Here is a 16051-nt window from a genome sequence, read left to right as displayed (position 1 = left end):
CACCTATGCAGTCCTGGTTGTCGACATAACGAACTTCATTGACTCCCAGTCCTTCCCTCTGATATAGCTCTTGCTCCTGCAGAAAGAATGGTAAGTCAACACTAAAGTACAAAGATGTTGCTCCTGACCACTAAAGTACAAAGATGTTGCTCCTGACCACTAAAGTACAAAGATGTTGCTCCTGACCACTAAAGTACAAAGATGTTGCTCCTGACCACTAAAGTACAAAGATGTTGCTCCTGACCACTAAAGTACAAAGATGTTGCTCCTGACCACTAAAGTACAAAGATGTTGCTCCTGACCACTAAAGTACAAAGATGTTGCTCCTGACCACTAAAGTACAAAGATGTTGCTCCTGACCACTAAAGTACAAAGATGTTGCTCCTGACCACTAAAGTACAAAGATGTTGCTCCTGACCACTAAAGTACAAAGATGTTGCTCCTGACCACTAAAGTACAAAGATGTTGCTCCTGACCACTTTTACCAGGTCAGATCTTTTTTCATCCTCCTAATGGTTAGTGTGTAATCTGAGCCTAGATTTATCAACAATCATGATTTACTGAATCAAGTACACAAACTCCTTTTCAAAATTGATATAAAAAAAAATATGTAAGCATGCTTCTCTGGATAATTTCAGGCCAACAAACACATATCTCTGCACTCAAATGTGATTCAAACGCCATGAAATCCCTTAATCTTAATTTTGATCATTAATTGGAGACCTTAAAAATCAATGAATAAAACAAGAGGAGAAGAGAAACGCTGTCATCTCCACAGAGAGAAAGATTACCATTCTAATGAGTGTAACGTGTGGACTGACTCTTGCAGGGAGAAGTGTGTGTTCGGTGTGTGTGAGTCCTCTTAGTGGTGCACGGTATACCGAAACTTCAGTACTTTTTTGATACCCCATCCAAAAAAGGACCATGCATATAGGCCCCCCCCCCCCCCCCCAAAAAAGGAGGTCATAATTCAGTTTGTACACCTGTTTAAATGGATATGCTTCTTAATAAAAACCTATTTGAAACAAGCCATTACACTTCATTATTATCATGGTATTTTAAATGATTAAATGCCAGGTTGAAGAGGATCTGTCGCATTTTTGTATTGACAACATTAAGGGAGTGCAATTAAAGATATGCCTACCTTGTCCGTTGGCTTTTCTGCATATATATATCAATGCACAAAACCATTAAAACGAAGTCTGATGGGTTCTCACACATTTCCCTAAATATTCACATAACATCACAAACCCTGCTGCTGAGGTCATTCGACCGTTCTTCAAAGGGAAGACGCCGTAATGAGAGATAATGTAGCCTAAGCTACTGATAATAGGCCATTTACAAGATCAAATGACAGGAGCGTTTGATTCTTATTAAAGAGATGGAGTCCAGACAGACTACTTTACAAAACTTTCTGTCTGGACATATAAGCCTGTAGAAAGAATCAGCGAACTCACACACAACACATCCCCCAGTAAAACTAGCCGTTAATCAAAACCACCAGCGTATGTCAGACACAAGAGCAAATATTTCTCCTTTCCTTAAAACATATTCAAAAACCTAGGCCTACCTTAGGCTTTCTGAAAGTAGGCTAGAAGATAATGAATTGACAAGGAAAGTACGAAAGGGAGAGCTATGCTATAGTATGAAGACGAAACTGACAATAATTCAAACATGTCCACAGCCTATTTATCAGCTATGATTATCGAGGGGGAGAGTGTTGGAAAGATTTTTCAAATACTGTGAGGATCTATTATAATTTGATTGTATATACTGTAAATTTTGTTTAAAGACTTGACTTACTGTGTGAGGTGAATAAGAAATGACTTAAAAGCCCAGCTGGGCAGGTACTTCAATGCGTGCTCAGGCGCACGTGCTCCGTCAACATTAAGAGGACAAAGAAACCAGCCACGCGCTCATTGTTCACATGGAGCGCGTGATGGTATGAAATAAATCAAAACTTGTTTCACACAAGTGTAGCAGGTTGTGAGCAAATAACGTTTACACTCCGAGAATAAGAACAGTAAATTACTGTAATTAATACATGCATTAACAGAAATGAATGTAACCAAATGACAGGGATTAACAGTAAATTGCCTGTTTTATAAAAGGTAGGTAACAACATGGGCATTCACAAAACTGCATATGCGGGCTGACACTGTATAGCCCTGGCTACTATTCTACTTTGTGGGGATAGGAGGGCGGCAATTTTTTTTGTTCCGTGACATATTGGCCAGGACCGGGGGTATGATCAGCGTTGATTAGTCTATAAATTAAGAAAAGGTTCCGTATCACATTATACCATGCCAGGTTGGAGAGGATTGGCGCATCTTCCATTCGACACATTATAGGCCTCCGAGCCAGAACAACCTTGTCGACTGCTGTTGAATAATTAATCAAAAGTCAGACGCATCCAACCTTTCTTTAAAGACAGATTTATTTATTTACTAGCAAGCAATAAAAATGGGCATTGTATAAAATAAGTACACACATCAAACTATTAAAAAATAAATGATTAAGTGCCATAGCCTATAGCGCTCTACACCTCCGCACATCATCAGTTGGAAAGAAGAGGCGATGTAGAAAGTTTCATAGACAACAATTTCTTATAATCATTAGTAAAACACCCCCGCTATTAGGTAAAGTTTATCTACGTGAAAGTAAAGTTAATAAAAATAAAACCTAAAATTAATGTAGGCCTATTTAAACGGTTTTGACGGGTAATTAGTAAACACTCCCGTTATTAGGTAAAGTTTATCAACATGAAAGTAAAGTTAATAAAAATAAAACCTAAATCGAATGTAGGCCAATTTAAACGGTTTTGACAGTTATTATATTTTCATGACGGTCTTCATCCATCAGTTACACGGTTATTCAATTACCGTTTACTGCATTTGTAAAATTTGACACCCTCGCAATTGAGTAGAGAAATAAATGTGGTAGCAATGTAAAACTGGGATCCCCCTCATCTTTAAACAAAGGCCAAAACTGCATTCAAAAGTATTTTCCCACGATTGCATTAAGAATAGTTGTGCATTGACTGCTTGTCTGATGGCTCTCCGAACGCGAATGCGCCTTGAGGAATATTTATCTTGAATACAACAGTTAAATACAGTGCATTCGGAAAGTATTCAGACCCCTTGACTTTTTCCACATTTTGTTACATTACAGATTATTCTAAAATTGAATAAATAGTTTCAAATTCAATCTACACACAATACCCCATAATGACAAAACAAAAATAGTTTTTAGAACGTTTTGCTAATTTATCAAATATAACTGAAATATCACATTTAAGTAACTATTCAGAACCTTTACTCAGTACTTTGTTGAAGTACCTATGGCAGAGAATACAGCCGAGTCTTCTTTAGGGAGTTTCTCCCATTCTTCTCTACAGATCCTCTCAAGCTCTGTCAGCTTGGATGGGGAGCATTGTAGCACAGCTATTTTCAGGTCTCTTCAGAGATGTTTGATCGGGTTCAAGTCCGGGCCCTGGATGGGCCACTCAAGGACATTCAGAGGCTTGTCCTGAAGCTACTACTGAGTTGTCTTGGCTGTGTGCTTAGGGTCGTTGTCCTGTTGGAAGGTGAACCTTCGCCCCAGTCTGAGGTCCTGAGCGCTCTGGAGCAGGTTTTCATCAAGGACCTCTCTGTACTTAGCTCCGTTCATCTTTCCCTCAATCCTGACTAGTCTCCCAGTCCTGAAAAACAACCCCAAAGTATGATGCTACCACCATGCCTCACCATAGGGATAGTGCCAGGTTTCCTCCAGACGTGACACGTGGCATTCAGGCCAAAGGGTTAAATCTTGGTTTCATCAGACCAGAGAATATTGTTTATCATGGTCTGAGAGTCCATTAGGTGCCTTTTGGCAAACTCCAAGCAGGCTGTCATGTGCTTTAGTCTGGCCACTACCATAAAGGCCTGATTGGTGGAGTGCTGCAGAAATTGTTGTCCTTCTGGAAGGTTCTCCCATCTCCACAGAGGAACTGTGGAGCTCTGTCAGAGTGACCATCAGGTTCTTTGTCACATTTGCTCAGTTTGGCCGGGTGGTCAGCTCTAGGAAGAGTCTTGGTGGTTCCAAACTTATTCCATTTAAGAATGGAGGCCACTGTGTTCTTGGGGACCTTCAATGCTGCAAAAATGTTTTGGTACCCTTCCCCAGATCTGTGCCTAGACACAATCCTGTCTCGGAGCTCTAAGGAAATTCCTTCATCCTCATGGCTTGGTTTTTGCTCTGACATGCACTGTCAACTGTGTGACATTATATAGACAGGTGTGTGCCTTTCCAAATCATGTTCAAACAATTGAATTTACCACAGGTGGACTCCATTCAAGTTGTAGAAACATCTCAAGGATGATCAATGGAAACAGGATGCACCTGAGCTTAATTTTGAGTCTCATAGCAAAGGGTCTGAATACTTATGTAAATAAGGTATATCTGGTTTTTATTTTTAAAAACTGTTTTCGCTTTGTCATGATGGGGTATTGTGTGTAGATTGAGGAGGGGGAAAAAATTGTATATATTTTAGAATAAGTCTGTAGGTAAACTATTCTACTATGCGGTTGTCTGATTTTGCTTTAACAACATTACATGGCAAAAATAGTAGCACTGAAAAGTTACATCCTAAATGTTATAGTACAGGCTTTGAATTACTTTGCCAGCAGCTACAGGATGTTACACACCGCTGTCTGAGTTGAGCACTGCTGTTTTGAGCATTATAGAGGACAGACTATTTAATTCCCTTCCTCTGAACATCGGCCTGTCATCAACAATCATGCATATCAGTTCAGTGCACACAGTATAACAGAGAAAATAAAATATTTGAGAATACAGTTATTTGGGAATATATTTCGTAGAACAGATATGCTTCTGTCTGTACTAGGCTATGCCATCTCCAAACCGGATCTACACTGATCTCAAAAAAGACCTCTCCTGAATCCATGACGGAGAACTTTAACCCCTCACTAGAGCTTTCTGGGCTGCATTGTTAGCTCCTCACTCATGCTGAGTTAGCACACTTGAATAATGCAACAATGCATGTAGAAATGTTTAAACTGTTAATTATTGTTTGCAAAACAATGTCCATACAGGCTAGAACACTTTATATTTTTGTAGGCTAATTTTCCTTGCTAGCTTACAGCTGAAGCAAGATCAATTCACTACCCTAGTACTTTTTGTGATAATTTGTTAACGATAATGCAAAATATGTTGATTTCAAAGCTGATTCTCACCAAAAAGCTTATTCACTTTTTCACATATCTGGTTTCCAATAGATTCCATAGCCACAAGGTCAGATTCCACAGCCACATCTGCCTCGCAAAAGATGGCATTACATTCTTAAAGAGAGAGCGTAAACTTTTATAAAAGAAGAGATTAATTATTCTATGCAATCTGTTCTCCTAGCAGTCGCCAATAAAATAAGTCCTAAATGGTAGGGATTGTTTGTCATCTGTGGCCCCTGAAATCAGCTAAACAAGCTCAATAACTCAATGAATGCACACACTCCTATTGAATAATATGCATTCACCTGTATGGTGCATAGACCTAGGCTACATCTTGATTTACCCAGTTAATCAATAGAGATTTATCCTTCAAATAAATTATTACCATTGTTGTTTTGTAGTTAGATTAGTAAAAACAAAGTCAAATTGATTGTATGATTATATAATTGATTCATTAATGCATACACGGCTTCCTAAAAAAAAAAAAAAAACTAAACCTGGTATCAAAAGTCAAAATGCTGGTATCGTGACAACACTAGCGAGCCACCTCTACACCCCCAGACTTCACTCTCACTCACCTCTTTCAGGATGCGCTCGTTGAAGAACTGCTGCAGCTTCTCGTTGCAGTAGTTGATGCAGAACTGCTCAAAGCTGTTGTGTTCAAAATACTCTGAGGGGAGTGAGAAGCAGTATGAAAGTGAAAATGATCTACCACGTCTGAAGTGGGAATGAAGAATGCTCATCTTCAGGCAGTTACTGGTACTGAATATATCAACTTATGTCAGGAAAGTTTTTAGAACGTGACGAGAAAAGGAGTTTGTGTGAGGACATGAAGGAAACGAACACCTACAAGATAAATTAGCGGAAATATGGTTAGATAGACTCACAGGCAGACAGAGAAACAAACTTACAGAGAAACAGACAAACTGTCAGACAAACTCACTGCTCTAGGCCGACTTACCGAAGCCGGCGATATCTAGCACCCCGATGAAGTTGGAGGAGGTTTTGAAGGGGAAGCACTGGTTGACCCTCCTGACCACGTGATCGAAGAGGCAGCTGTACACTGCCTTGGCCAGGGCGTCCCGGGCGTTGTTCGCCTGTTCCACCCTCAAAGGCACCCTGGGGGGAAAAAACTAAGTGAGAGGCCGAAATTGGGACACTGGGGTACTCTTTAATGAAAAATAAAAAGCCTTTTTAATCAATACAGTCATTTCAGGTTAATGTGCAAAGAAAGTTTGAGTTGTTTCTTAAAGAGTACGTTTTTACAGGATGGTATTGTTTTGCTAAAACAAGTAGGTAAGGAGGTCAAAAGACAAGCCGTTAGAAGTGACTGTACTCCCTGAACCCTGGCTGACTAATTCTCCTAGCACTCTCCAACACCATTTGGCTTCAATTATTCAAAGGGTTGATGATTATGAACAAAGTGGAGTTCTTCTGAATGGAGCAAGTTCAGCTATGGTGTAGCATTCTGTCCTGCACTCAGTCTCAGCATTCCAGTCCACAGTGACTTCACTGTGCCATTACTAGATATGTTAATTTATTGACTTATTTTTAACTGTTAGTTAGTTTTGCCAAAATCTCATTTGTTGTGTAAGGTTAAGGTTTATTTTAGTTTCAAATATCAATTTTTGTGCAGGACGGAGTGGACTGGAATACTCGTCAAAATTCAAACATTCCAAAAGTATTCTGCTCTCCCGTTTTTTTCTGGACAGGCATCGAGCTGAAGCAGCAGGTTCAGAGCAAACCTTTAACCCTTTGAAGTTACTGTAGGTGCCATTACTGCCCACTTTCCAGACCCCATATTCTCATCTATAATCTAGTCATGTTCAGTCTCATGTTTTATTATCACCTGAAACAATGTATTTATGCGATCTCTGACGAGAGACAGGCTCTCCTCCATCTTGCATTACAAATACTACACTTGGTTGTTCAGTAGCGGGGCAAGACTCTGTGCAGAGGACGTACGGCATAATTAAATAAGCCACAATGTAAATGGGGCATTAGACTTTAAAAGTATAAAAGTGCAGCAGCAGTAGAGGTAGTTTAATGCTGCATTCAGACGAGGGAAGCAAAAACCGTCATATCAGTCGGCATAGCGGGACAAGAAAGCAGGAAAGATGGTGATGGCATAAGTAAGCCAGCACGACGGTATGCATTGCTATAGTGATTTCAGTAAAAAAACGGTGCAAATCAACATCCGGTTGAAAACAACGCTATGGCAGACAGCAAAAGTAAAAATAATTGAACTCCAGCGGCAAGTCCCATCTATCGTGGCAATGATGGCATTCACCGCCAGCCTCAACTTCATTTACCGTCGTGCTCTCATCGAAACAATGCTATCGGGTTTGCCGTCTACCTCATACCATCTAAATGCAGCATTAGAGGTAGTCTTACTTGATAACTGTTCCTTTGGCGCCCCCTGCTGTGGTGAGCATGACCCTGGTGGTGAGGCTGACTCTCAGGTCCTCCTGGTCTAGGCCCAGCAAGTCAGCACAGTAGGCCAGCTTCTGACTAGACTGGTTCATCAGGATGCAGCCGCCTGGAAACACACACACACACACACACCATGCACACCCAAACAAATTATTGGTGCGCACAAAAAGAAAATGGAGCAACATCCATTATGCCTCCTCAATTGGATTTTGGATGGATTTTAGTACTTTCTTTCTCCTGCCAAATGCTTGAATACAGCCACACTGGGAATACACGCCACACATTCTGCAGAAGAAGTACCATCTTTGTCGCAGGCTGTGAAGTAGTAATGCACTTTTGAAGGGCAGAGACAGACAGATGGTCTGAGAGAGGGAAATTAGCTGTCAACATGTAACCATTTCAACAGAGAGTGAGCACCTTGCGACGTCCTAGGTAATATCTGCTCTCGAGGCAGCAATCGATTACGTCATCCATCTCAAGATAAGCTTGAATAATCACTTTTCTTTTATGACAGATGTATTGCATCGCTCTTGTGCAGCTGGTAGGAGAGTGGAATCAGAGCATGTCCTTTTCAATGGGTGTACTTCAAAAGTGGGACAGTGAGACCCTACAGAGAATAATGTGTCAGCCAGGGGTGGGGAGTAGACCTCCTGCCACGTTATAGAAGTGATTCAATGCTGTCAGAACAATAAAAGGACCAATAAGCCCCATTGAGCGTATGCAGATGAGTGCTTGTGCACACACACACACGTATCTGCGTAAGTGTGTGTACATTCTAATACTCCAGAGAGCTACACTAAGAGAGATACGCTAGGTATGTAACTTGATTTACCCGATGTACTCCCGGTTTCCTCAAAGTCAATGTTGCCCAGGTGCAGCACCCCGGCCACCACCTTGAACAGGTCCAGCTTCTCCGTGTCATCCAGGCCAATCTTCTTCATGGCCCCGCACATCCTGTTGAAGTCTCCCTGGTCGTCCAACAGAGGGTCCTTCAGGGCGCCCAGCTTCACATGCTGGAGGACGGAGAGACAGGAGAGTCAGGATACTACACCTAGGCCCATATTCACAGAGAGTCTCAAAGTAGGAGTGCTGAACTAGGATAAGTTTTGCCTTTTAGATTATACTGAATATGATTATGGACAGGGTGACCTGATCCTAGATCAGCACTGTTTGTGAATACAGGCCCTGTGCTAGCTAAAGTGAAGAGTCTTTCCAGTGCCATCGTGTGACCCAACTAGGGAAGACTCCTGGCCTCCCTTGTAGGCTGTCATTTTTCATGTGAGAGCCATCACACACACACACACATCACACCTTCCTACAGTATGAAGGCTACAGTAGCCTTGACTGACCTAGCGTCAAATGCTACGTCTCACCCCTAATATCAGAAATTAGAAATCCACCACTGACAGATAAAAGCAGAAGCATAGATAAGTACAGTGGATTTGTGGTTTGAATGAAGGTTGGCAGACTTCAAAGCAGAGGCACACTAAAGCGAATGTCACAATGTGATGTTGTTCTAACACTACTTCACTTCCGTGAGATTTTGGTTGTTGGATTTCCCCTGACCAGTCATAAGTGTGTGTCTAACAGTGTCTCCTTAGACGGATAATTCACCACACTGTGACATTCTGAGCCTGACAGAAGCTGGATAAAGAAAAATCCCATGCACAATGATAAAGAAGCATGCTCTGCATAGCTCCTGTTTGCACTACAATCTCAAGCATGGAGTTTACATAGTGAGCAAAACAAAGAGTGTCTTCTAAGGAACGCATCATCACCTCATCATCCTGCATTACATAGACCCGAGGCAGGGCAAAGAGACGTGCAAGCTTTATTAGTTACACCCCAACTGTCATGAGATCATTGCTCTCTCAACACACTGAATAGAAGCTGTGAAAAGGTACATTTGGTTCATTGTTAAAATGGTAAATACATAGGCCTGTTTAAATTTGTCTGAATGTAACAATTCACACATTTGCCAGACTTTCACCGAAGCCAAAGCACCGGAAGTTATTTATTTCTAAAGACAATCCTTGATACAGTGTGGCATGAATACTTCCTATACCCTATATCTAAGGTTGGGCGATGTCAACCGTTGTCCTATTGTGATTATGTACTCATAAAAGCTCATGATATATGATGGCATTGCACCCTATTGGTCAACCCAAAAAAGTATAATAATGTGAGGGTTTTTAAACTCTGCTAAAGACCACCGTAGGCCTATAGGGCGAAACTAGACGAAAGATAATGTTGAAAGCCTGGGCAGAGGCTAAGTGCAGGCAAATCTTTTTTAATATTCCTTTCTGGTGAAGCTTCAGAAGAGGTTTGTATGTGTCTGTCTGTGTCAATGTGGCACACACATGACCGCGCATGCGAAAGTTAGGCTATAAATCAAGGGCTAGATAGAAAAGTCTAGACCGTCTTCAGAACTAGATAATACCTGCTTTATTTGCATCCTCCTATCTTAATATTGTTTGTTCAATCTCTCATAAAGCTATGATTGAGAATATGCCTATAGACTAATACTTTCATTCTTGTTCTTTTTGAAAGCGCCAACAACTTCTTAGGATATTTGGGAAATATACTGTTACGAATATCCAGTACATAACTTTAACTAGTCTTGAAGGGCAATTCCACCACTTTTTAACCTTATTTTCATCATATCTAGTACAATACCAGTGTCTACATACAGTACATTCAGAAAGTATTCAGACCCCTTGACATTTTCCACATTTTGTTACGTTACAGCCTTATTCTAAAACGGATTAAATACATTTTTTTCCTCATCAATCTAAACAATTCCGCATAACGACTAAGCTATGAGACTCGAAATTGAGCTCAGGTGCATCCTGTTTCCATTGATCATCCTTGAGATGTTTCTACAACTTGATTGGAGTCTACCTATGGTAAATTCAATTGATTGGACATGATTTAGAAAGGCACCTGTCTATAAGGTCACACAGTTGACAGTGCATGTCAGAGCAAAAAACAAGCCACGAGGTTGAAGGAATTGTCCGTAGAGCTCCGAGACAGGATTGTGTTGAGGCACAGATCTGGGGAAGGGTACCAAAACATTTCTGCAGCATTGAAGGTTCCCAAGAACGCAGCGACCTCCATCATTCTTAAATGGAAGAAGTTTAGAACCACCAAGACACTTTCTAGAGCTGGCCGCCCGGCCTAACTGAGCAATTGGGGGAGAAGGTGGTAACTCTAAAAGAGCTCCATAGTTCCTCTGTGGAGATGGGAGAACCTTCCAGAAGGACAACCATCTCTACAGCACTTCACCAATCAGGCCTTTATGGTAGAGTGGCCAAATGAAAGCCACAGTCATTTTGCAGGGCTCTGGCAGTGCACCTCCTTGCACAAAGGCGGAGGTAGCGGTCCTGCTGCTGGGTTGTTGCCCTCCTACGGCCTCCTCCACGTCTCCTGATGTACTGGCCTGTCTCCTGGTAGCGTCCCCATGCTCTGGACACTACGCTGACAGACACAGCAAACCTTTTTGCCACAGGTCGCATTGATGTGCCATCCTGGATGAACTGCACTACCTGAGCCACTTGTGTGGGTTGTAGACTCTGTCTCATGCTACCACTAGAGTGAAAGCACCGCCAGCATTCAAAAGTGACCAAAACATCAGCCAGGAAGCATAGGAACTGAGAAGTGGTCTGTGGTCACCACCTGCAGAACCATTCCTTTTTTGGGGGTGTCTTACTAATTTCCACCTTTTGTCTATTCCATTTGCACAACAGCATGTGACATTTATTGTCAATCAGTGTTGCTTCCTAAGTGGACAGTTTGATTTCACAGAAGTGTGATTGACTTGGAGTTACATTGTGTTGTTTAAGTGTTCCCTTTATTTTTTTGAGCAGTGTATATACATATTAGTACCAGTCAAAAGTTTGGACACACCTACTCATTCCAGGGTTATTTATTTGTTTACTATTTTCTACATTGAAGAGAGGTAGAAGACAATAAGCTGAAAGGTACAGTACCTCAGGACTCTTGCGATTCTGCATGATCTGTTTGTCTGTGTCCTTGTTGGCAAAGTATCTGGTGCATCCTTGATTCAAATACTATGAGGGACAAAGGAGAGCATACACAAACAATTAGCATTCCAGAAATGACACATCTGTAGACACCCCTTAAGCTAAACTATGTTGGATATGTTTATAATTGAGTGACAGAGACATTGGCATAACATTTGATTAGAATGAGACGGACCACAATTTGGGACAAGTGGCTTATCGGACAAGAGACCAAAAGTGGATTGTGCAAAGTCAATGCCTTAGGGACAAAACCCATTTTTCTTACGTCTGGTCCTCAGAATACAGTATCTTACCCCAAGCAAGTATATTTGTTATTAATAAATGTTGTAGGATTACAATGCATGCAAGAACAGTGGCATTGCTTTTTGTCATGTTCAAAGATGAATTATCTAATATCCAAACGTGGCTTCACAGTTCACTTGGCTTTAATTGGATTGTAAACTCAGAAAAAAAAACGTCCCTTTTGTAGGACCCTGTCTTTCAAAGATAATTCGTAAAATCCAAATAACTTCATAGATCTTCATTGTAAAGGGTTTAAACACTGTTTACCATGCTTGTTCAATGAACCATAAACAATTAATGAACATGCACCTGTGGAACGGTCGTTAAGACACTAACAGCTTACAGACGGTAGGCAATTAAGGTCACAGTTAAGAACACTTACGACACTAGAGAGGCCTTTCTACTGACTCTGAAAAACACCAAAAGAAAGATGCCCAGGGTCCCATGCTCATCTGCGTGAACGTGCCTTAGGCATGCTGCAAGGAGGCATGAGGACTGGAGATGTGACCAGGGCAATAATTTGCAATGTCCGAACTGTGAGACGCCTAATACAGTGCTACAGGGAGACAGGACGGACAGCAGATCGTCCTCGCAGTGGCAGACCACGTGTAACAACACCTGCACAGGATCGGTATATCCGAATATCACACCTGCGGGACAGGTACAGGATGGCAACAACAACTGCCAGAGTTACATCAGGAACGCACAATCCCTCCATCAGTGCTCAGACTGTCCGCAATAGGCTGAGAGAGGCTGGACTGAGGCCTTGTAAGCCTGTTGTAAGGCAGGTCCTCACCAGACATCACCGGCAACAACGTCGCCTATGGGACAGTCTGGCAAGTTATCTTCACTAACGAGTCACAGTTTTTTCTCACCAGGTGTGATGGTCGGATTCACGTTTATCGTCAAAGGAATGAGCGTTACACCGAGGCCTGTACCCTGGAGCGGGATTGATTTGGAGGTGGAGGGTCTGTCATGGTCTGGGGCGGTGTGTCACAGCATCATCGGACTGGGCTTCTTGTCATTGCAGGCAATCTCAACGCTGTGCGTTACAGGGAAGACATCCTCCTCCCTCATGTGGTACCCTTCCTGCAGGCTCATCCTGACATGACCCTCCAGCATGACAATGCCACCAGCCATACTGCTCGTTCTGTGCGTGATTTCCTGCAAGACAGGAATGTCAGTGTTCTGCCATGGCCAGCGAAGAGCCATTAAGCACGTCTGGGACCTGTTGGATCAGAGGGGGAGGGCTAGGGCCATTCCCCCCAGAAATGTCCGGGAACTTGCAGGTGCCTTGGTGGAAGAGTGGGGTAACGTCTCACAGTAATAACTGGCAAATCTGGTGCAGTCCATGAGGAGGAGATGCACTGCAGTAGTTAATGCAGCTGGTGGCCACACCAGATACTGACTGTTACTTTTGATTTTGACCCCCCCTTTGTTCAGGGACACATTATTCAATTTCTGTTGTTCAATCTTGTCATGTTAATACAAAATATTTACACATGTTAAGTTTGCTGAAAATAAACACAGTTGACCGTGAGAGGACGTTTCTTTTTTTTGCTGAGTTTAGTTTATTGCTTCTGTTGATGTGACTGCCACTGTGGAGACTTGCTATAATCATACTGTGAAAAATACCCAAAAGAACACCTATAATTGTTGTTGTACCCTTGTAGCTCACTTGGTAGAACATGGTGCTATTTTACTCACATTAGGCTGTCAACCATGTCCAATCATCTCCATGTTTCAAAAGCCAGTCATGTATAAATTCTCATTATTTGGAAGAAGGACACAGCCTCTAGCGTCGCACACCTCCATCTTTCCATCTTTCGAAAGATGGAGGGGTGCGACACTATTGGTTGACTCAGACAAGCACCTGGAAATAAAATAGAGACGTCCAGACACTACACGATCGAGACAGAACTATAGCTAGCTAGCCAGCCAACTAACCTTCTCCTGGACTATCAGCTTTTCATACCACAAGGTAAGATTAAAAACATTAAAGCTACTGCAATGGTGATATTTACTATTATCATTTTTTTTTATTTTACCTTAATTCAAATAGGTAAGTCAGTTAAGAACAAATTCTTATTTACAATGATTGCCTACCAGGGAACAGTGGGTTAACTGCCTTATTCAGGGGCAGAACGACCGATTTTTACCTTGTCAGGTCGGAGAGTCCATCCGGCAATCTTTCAGTTACTGGCCCAACGCACTAACCACTAGGCTACCTGCCGCCCCATAAATATTAACCAGAGCTAACTTGTTTTCAGACAGCAGATTTTAAATATCAACCGCTAACTTGTGGCTATCAAGAGTTGTTGCTTAAATTAGCTGTGTGGCAAGCTAGCTAGCTAGCATGGTAATGGTACAGTAAAGTTAGAGTAGCTCTAGCATTCATTTTCATAGGTTAGTAAGAACTATCAAAGTTGGTTATATCTAAAATATAATGCAATCTGCTAATGTTACCGAGGTTAAGTTAGTCCATTTTAGTAAATACTATTCAGCTAGCTAAGTTCATTAGCCATCTAGAAAAGAGCTTATAGTATGGTCATGTATATCATTTGGTAATGTTACAGTAGCATTATTTTTCAAATGGGGGGAGCTTTCAGAGTTAGCGTCACCTCATTTTCTCTTGACTAGCTAGCTAGGTAGCTATATTATTATGCCAGGTAAGTTAGATAATGCTTTGATGTCAATGCTTTGATATCCAGGGGACAAACTATGGTTATAAACGTCTCTAGCCATAGCTAACATTACCTATGTAAAATCAGTCGAGCCAAGTCTCTATGGGGGTACCACAGGGTTCAATTCTCGGGCCGACTCTTTTCTCTGTATACATCAATGATGTTGCTCTTGCTGCGGGCGATTCCCTGATCCACCTCTATGCAGACGACACCATTCTGTATACTTCCGGCCCTTCCTTGGACACTGTGCTATCTAACCTCCAAACGAGCTTCAATGCCATACAACACTCCTTCCGTGGCCTCCAACTGCTCTTAAACGCTAGTAAAACCAAATGCATGCTTTTCAACCGTTCGCTGCCTGCACCCGCACGCCCGACTAGCATCACCACCCTGGACGGTTCCGACCTAGAATATGTGGACATCTATAAGTACCTAGGTGTCTGGCTAGACTGCAAACTCTCCTTCCAGACTCATATCAAACATCTCCAATCCAAAATCAAATCTAGAGTCGGCTTTCTATTCCGCAACAAAGCCTCCTTCACTCACGCCGCCAAACTTACCCTAGTAAAACTGACTATCCTACCGATCCTCGACTTCGGCGATGTCATCTACAAAATAGCCTCCAATACTCTACTCAGCAAACTGGATGCAGCTTATCACAGTGCCATCCGTTTTGTTACTAAAGCACCTTATACGACCCACCACTGCGACCTGTATGACCTAGTCGGCTGGCCCTCGCTACATGTTCGTCGTCAGACCCACTGGCTCCAGGTCATCTACAAGGCTATGCTAGGTAAAGTGCCGCCTTATCTCAGTTCACTGGTCACGATGGCTACACCCACCCGTAGCACGCGCTACAGCAGGTGTATCTCACTGATCATCCCTAAAGCCAAAACCTTATTTGGACGCCTTTCCTTCCAGTTCTCTGCTGCCTGCGACTGGAACGAATTGCAAAAATCTCTGAAGTTGGAGACTTTTATCTCCCTCAACAACTTTAAAAATCTGCTATCCGAGCAGCTAACCGATCGCTGCAGCTGTACATAGTCCATCTGTAAACTACCCACCCAATTTACCTACCTCACCCCCCATACTGCTTTTATTTATTTACTTTTCTGCTCTTTTGCACACCAGTATCTCTTCTTGCACATGATCATCTGATGATTTATCACTCCAGTGTTAATCTGCTAAATTGTAATTACTCGATTTATTGCCTACCTCATGCCTTTTGCACACATTGTATATAGATTCTCTTTTTTTTTTTCTACCATGTTATTGACTTGTTTATTGTTTACTCCATGTGTAACTCTGTGTTGTTGTCTGTTCACACTGCTATGCTTTATCTTGGCCAGGTCGCAGTTGCAAATGAGAACTTGTTCTCAACTAG

At 42.0% G+C, this 16051-nt stretch overlaps 1 protein-coding gene across 5 annotated transcripts in view; it reads right to left on the bottom strand.

Annotated features, from left to right (window-relative positions):
• Positions 1–16051, bottom strand: part of LOC129812612 (unconventional myosin-VI-like) — an 81645-nt gene that overhangs the window by 31859 nt on the left and 33735 nt on the right. For all 5 annotated transcript variants that reach the window (XR_008753033.1, XM_055864317.1, XM_055864318.1 and 2 more), the window contains exons 10-15: positions 11648–11728; positions 8491–8671; positions 7620–7764; positions 6187–6344; positions 5804–5895; positions 4–76 (exon numbers count right to left, since the gene is read on the bottom strand). Coding sequence is in view for 4 of the 5 variants with exons in the window: in XM_055864317.1 (XP_055720292.1) it covers positions 4–76; positions 5804–5895; positions 6187–6344; positions 7620–7764; positions 8491–8671; positions 11648–11728 (730 nt within the window). In the remaining variant the exon portion in view is untranslated. The remainder of the gene's footprint in view (positions 1–3; positions 77–5803; positions 5896–6186; positions 6345–7619; positions 7765–8490; positions 8672–11647; positions 11729–16051) is intronic.

Source organism: Salvelinus fontinalis, chromosome 16 (genome assembly GCF_029448725.1).
Source record: "Salvelinus fontinalis isolate EN_2023a chromosome 16, ASM2944872v1, whole genome shotgun sequence".
Lineage (NCBI taxonomy): Eukaryota > Metazoa > Chordata > Actinopteri > Salmoniformes > Salmonidae > Salvelinus > Salvelinus fontinalis.
Note: the sequence above shows the minus strand (reverse complement) of the source record. Positions and strands in the feature narration are given on the sequence as shown.